We start from the raw sequence: 5,602 nt of genomic DNA, 5'->3' as shown, positions 1-5,602 counted from the left end.
GGTCAAAGTGCGTCTCTTCCTGCCGGTTGCTTCTCTCTGGAAAACCCGACACTCGTATGTTCCCGTGTCGTTGGTCGTCACGTTGCTCAGAAGCAAAGACACGTCTCCGTCCTCCATCCGTCTGTCCTGCAGCTCCACCCGCTTCCTAAAAGATGGATGCTGGTTCTCTGGGTCCGGCTGCTCGTCTCTGAACAGGAGGACATATTCTGGTTCCAGGTCCGGTCGGGTCCACAGCACAAACACAGCAGGTTTGTTGTTGGGGAGTCGGCATGGCAGAGAGACGATCTGTCCAGGAACAGCTGAGATGGTTTTATGAACTACAGGACAGAGAAACAGAGCAGAAAGGTCAGAGGTCAGAGTGAACCGGTCCACTTCCAGCAGCAGAGACCAAGGAGAGACACTGGACTCTGACCTGGACTGGATCAATGGATCTAACAAGGATTATTGGTGATTTATTGTATTAAATGTGTTTTATTCAGTTGCTTTAAGGTTTAATCAGTTTAATATTTTAATATGTTCTAAAATTGGTAAAGATTTCTTTAGAAAATCTTTCCATTCATATTGAGATGCTGAGAGTTAATCTGCTTTTGGTTCTCAGTTCATCAGCAGGAGATCCTTCCTACAACATCCTGATTAACAGGCTGGTCTGAGACCAGTAAATAAAAAACTAACTAAAATCACCTCTAACATGAGCAGAGACTTTATACACTGTAAAACATTTGAGCTGCATTTAGTTACATCTACTAACTTTTACTCTTTAAATCAAAGAACTCTACAAGTTTTTGTGTTTGAGAAAGATAAACTAACAGAGGTAAGTTTTCATTATTTTCTCTTTTCTCCAGGAGTTGAGTAAATGATAGTTTTTAAGTTAAAAATGTATAAAAAAAACTGAAAGAAGAAAAAAAGGAGTGGAAAGTTTTAAATCAGGTCAGTCCAGTGATACATTAAGGAATAGTAAAGAAACAGTGAAAAACTAAATGAAAATGTATTTCAATAATAATTTCAATGAAAAATTTTAAATACTTCAATTTTTAAAGCATTCTGCTGTTGAGGGTGGATTTAACTATATACATCAAAAATGGGTCAAAATAATAAAGTTAAAATATTCCTGCACTAAGAGACAAAACACTATTTCTGAAGTCTTTGTGACAGAACTTATGTTGATCCTGAACATTGGTGACGACTGTCTTTGTTGCAAATATTTAGTTATTTTTCAGACTCCTGAAAACTGAACCCTCTTTTTTATAATCTTTGTGGTTCCTGAACTGTCATTGAAACTTAAAGTTGGAGCTGAGAGGAAGAAAAAGGAAATCAGTTTCATGTCATTTTAATGTAACACTTCCTCTTTTTCATTTCTAAACGGAGGAGGAAAACCACAACAACACCCTCTGCTCAACCACAGAATCTGGAGACAGCAGATGTGGTCAGGTTGCTACTAGACTGAGCCGAGGTTCAGGAAATGATTCTTCATGGTTACGGCGACTTAAAGGTGTTTTTAATTACATTCTGATAGTCTTTTTCTTTGTAAAGGAGAAACTTCTAGCCTGAACCTTATAATGCTCCCATAAATTAATCAGTACAGAAAAATATTTCAGAATTTCAAAGTTTAGTTTTGTTGTTTTTTTTATTTAGGTTGACACAGTAAATTATGCAAAATTAAAATGTGAGGCAAAATAGTTGTTCAAATAGGTGAAAACAGTTTAATTACATAATGTGACACAAATGTTTAAATTAGAATTTAAAGTTACAACATCTACAATTTAACATGAATGAGCCATTTGTAATAAATACAAAGTTTAGACAACATTGTCAACTTGCTGAATAGTAATTTCTGAGTTAAAATAAAACAGTTTTCTAAATAACCTCAATTCAAGTTAAACCTCTTTCAAATCATTTATAATGATTTGTTACTAGCATGGAGCGAAAAACAGTCCAATATCCCTGTGATAAAAATCTTGATTTGATCAATTGGAGCCAAAATAAATAGAAACTATTAACTCTGCTAGTTGTGTCCTACAAAGACAGTAAAGACTCAACTGTACCTGACAGTGAAGAACATCCAGAAAGGAAAGAAAGAAGGACCAAAAACCAGAGAACAGCCATGAAGTCAGTCGATCCGTCCTACTGTCTGGCAGTTTACTGAAAATGAGTTGATGTGCTGTAGTAGGACCAGGTTCACTTTATACTGTTTTCTCATTCCGCTGCTGCCAGCTCCTCCTACAATGCACTTGTGCGCTGTGCGCTTTTGGCTGTGCGTAAGAGGAGGAGGAGCTGGCAGCAGATACACGTTCTGGGTGTGTCTCAGTGTGACGGTCAGGCAGGACGGATCTACTCTCTGTCTTCATGGCTGTTCTCTGGGTTTTGATGGACCTTTCTTTTCTCTAAAGTGAGTAGAAGTTTAGTCACTTATCCACTCAGCTGTCTGTCGTGAAAGCTGCTAATAACCTTCGGTTTGATCCCCGGACTGAGCTCAACTGGAAGCGGAGAGACAGAAATAATTTGTCGGTCTGTTAGTTTAGATCTGGTCTGTAGCTGTAGAGATCAGCAGCAACACGTCGGTTAACAGAGCAACGAAGTGTTGAGGCCGATAAAAGACAAACCAACCGAATAAGTTTATTATATTTCATGTGGATCCGTTTATATAATTTAGAGTTAGTTGGATAAGTGTAAAACACAACAATTAGTTCATGATAGTGTGTTTCCTATATGTGCAATATAACTTTTAACCTTCTCCAGGTTGTTTTCCTGTCTGAATCGTTCTGGTAGCTCAATGTTTTGCGTCTCCTGTCAGCATTAGACGCGGTTTTGCGATCTGCCTCATAAACTCACACACACCGTGAGTCCTTGTGCACCACGCAGATGATGCCATCCGCCCTGTCGGAGGTAAAAAGTTTTCTGCCTCAGTGCGGAGGGAGGAGTTTAATCAGTCGCGCATGACGCCAAAGCGAAACTAAAACATTTATAGAGGTAAATATTCTAAGCCTTTATTTCTTATAACTTTTATATGGCAATTGTCTGTAAACCATCAAAATTACAAGAAGACTAAGAATATAACTGGATAGTGAATCTATATAAATTGTTTTATAATTAAAACTTCAGCAGCTGCAGAGAATTAAAACATGTCCTGTCTAAACAACCTTCATTTTCCTCAGGAGTCCAGATGTTCCTCATATTGTTAGTGATGTCCTGCTGCCTCTCCTCCTCCTCCTCTCAGGATGAAGATGATCTCCCTGCTGCTCCTCATCCTCGGCTCTTCTTCCACTTCCAGGACCCGATCCTTACCTGCTCTGTTTGTTTGCAATAAACTCATTTATTTATACATCATTCTCCTGTGTTGTGTTCTTGCATTTTGGTTAAACTAGTTAAACCCATCATGACACATCTACACTAACACCAGGTATGATGATAATTTAAAAAATTGCCCATAAACATTTTATATTTTGCTCTCATTCTGTTGTGTTCATTATTTAGATGATGTCATAGGAAGCTAATGTTTATCGCTGTGTCCATTTTTGATAAGTTCAGGAGTTTCAGAGATTAAGTTGATCAAAAGAAGTGTCATTATTTTTTATATTTTAGAGGGGCAGATTTAAAGTGTCCAAATTGGAGGTATTGAAGTTCATGTGGCCTTTTACTTGGAAGAGGAGCAGTTCTTCCATGAATCAGAGTAACATGCTACACCTGGACTCCTACTCAGTAGTAGATCACTTTTCTTCATGCTTAAATTTTGGGTAACTAAAAATATTTTCATGTATGTAAAGAAGCATATAAAGATCATTTTAAGACAATTTTATTTATATGGTAAAATTGTTTTTTTCCCCCCAAATGTCCCTATTCAATACCTGCCAAAGACAAAAATATGGAGCAGGAGGATCATTTGTATGGCTGGTGTAGAAGGTGTTCTTTACAACTTGAATATCGACACAGGGCGAGTCGTGCCACCACCATATCTACCCAATATGGGAGCTGGTGGAAATGTTGTTCTTTGATTGGCTCAAATTCTACCAAGGAATCAGAACTACAAACTCTTTAAAAAAGAATCTGCAGCCCCAATTCCAGTCACCGATGTGAATCTGGTTGCTACAACCCTCTACAGTAGATCAGGGTTTCTAAATTCTGGTCCTCACAGCCCCCTGTCCTGCATGTTTTAGTTGCTTCCCTTCTGCTACACACCTGAATTGTATCTCTGGGTGATTAACAGGCTTCTGCAGTACCTGATGGTTGTGCAATCATTTGAATCAGCTGTTCTGGAATAGAGGCACATCTAAAACATGCAGAGCAGGAGGGCTGAGGACCAAGTTGGAGAAACACTGATCTAGATGATCAGGTAAACAGATGGTGATTCACAGGTATGTCAATAATCAAGTTCCAGAAATGTGATATAGACTCTTTTTCACATTAACAAGCAATTCCTCCAGATGTTTTACACATAATAGGGAAAAATACTGATGGCAAAATCCTTAATGATTCCAACTCCACCAAACATACACACACATACAAATACACAAAAACTCATTTTAGCAATGTGTTAAAATGTAATATTCATTATTTAATTTTAGATGTTTATTTTACATTTAGTGAGCACCAGCAGCCCTCCTGACCCCAGTAGGGACAGGGTGTTAGAAAATGGATGGATGGATATTATTTGTTTGATTTGTACAACACTTTTCATAATCACTGTAGAAAACCTTGGTGTTTACAGGTATTTTTTTTACAGACGCCTGACAGCACAGTGATGCCCTGAAGCAACAAACCCAAATCTGGTTCTGGGAGGCGTTGAGGTCCAATTTCATGATTGATATGTAATTAGGGACCACTAAGCTCCCAAAGAATCTGGGAAAATATTATTTTCCCCAAAAATAAAAAGTAATGCCATAAAGAGTTAAAAGCCAAAGTAACTCTTTAATGAGTCTCATCTGGACGAAAACTTTGACAAACAAGTGAGACAAACTTGAAAGAGCAAAAATGAACAAACTCTATTAACAGTTTACACCATCTTCATCGTCAAAACTGGGTTTGATGGAAAACAGAAACTATCAACGCCTTTAAAGATTATGAAGTCCTAAAAAGAGAACAAATACTCACCTGTCAGTGAAGAACATCCAGGGAGAAAGAGAGAAACGCTGAGCAGCCAGAGAGCCATGAGGAGAGAGATGAATTCATGCAGAATAACTGACTGAGGGAGAAAACTGGCTTTATTATAGACAGCATGTATGACGTCTCCAGGCATTCTCCAGTCACAAACGGATCTATCTGCACAGCCAGGTGTCGGAATCAGAGGCTTCACAACAAAAATTACTTGGCAATACGACAAGTAATTAAAGGAACCAAGCCCAAACTCTGCAACTGGGAACTACGCCAGGTGAGCAGTAAAGGTATAAACTCTGCTCTTGGGTAGCAGCAGAGGATGCATAGCACCAAGTGCTATAATTACAAAGCAAGTATTTGGTGAAGCACCAAAATACGATGCAACAGAGGAAAACAGTATCTAGAAAAACCTTCAGAACCAGTGATACCAACACAACCTGTCCTGCTGTTTCCTCTGTGAGTAAAAACTAATGTGGGCCATAAAGACGCTGACAGCTTAATGAACAGAGACGTC

General features: G+C 38.5%; 1 protein-coding gene and 1 long non-coding RNA gene across 2 annotated transcripts; one reads left to right on the top strand and one right to left on the bottom strand.

The window, feature by feature from the left end:
* LOC107834928 (programmed cell death 1 ligand 1-like) lies at window positions 1-5,572 on the bottom strand (the record flags this gene model as incomplete). Its single annotated transcript, XM_016666938.1, has 2 exons — window positions 5,086-5,572; window positions 1-317 (listed from the first exon to the last, which is right to left on the bottom strand). Coding segments are annotated over exons 1-2 (462 nt in total), but the record flags the coding sequence as incomplete, so codon positions are not given.
* Window positions 2,152-3,324, top strand: LOC107834931 (uncharacterized). The gene is made up of 3 exons (XR_001660766.1): window positions 2,152-2,386; window positions 2,792-2,967; window positions 3,153-3,324. It is a non-coding gene; the product is annotated as an uncharacterized LOC107834931 (long non-coding RNA).
* Window positions 5,573-5,602: the final 30 nt, after the last annotated feature.

The sequence above is a fragment of the Poecilia formosa genome, unplaced genomic scaffold, assembly GCF_000485575.1.
Source record: "Poecilia formosa unplaced genomic scaffold, Poecilia_formosa-5.1.2 Scaffold856, whole genome shotgun sequence".
NCBI lineage: Eukaryota > Metazoa > Chordata > Actinopteri > Cyprinodontiformes > Poeciliidae > Poecilia > Poecilia formosa.
The sequence above is the reverse complement of the archived record's forward strand: the minus strand, read 5'-3'. Positions and strand labels throughout refer to the sequence as shown.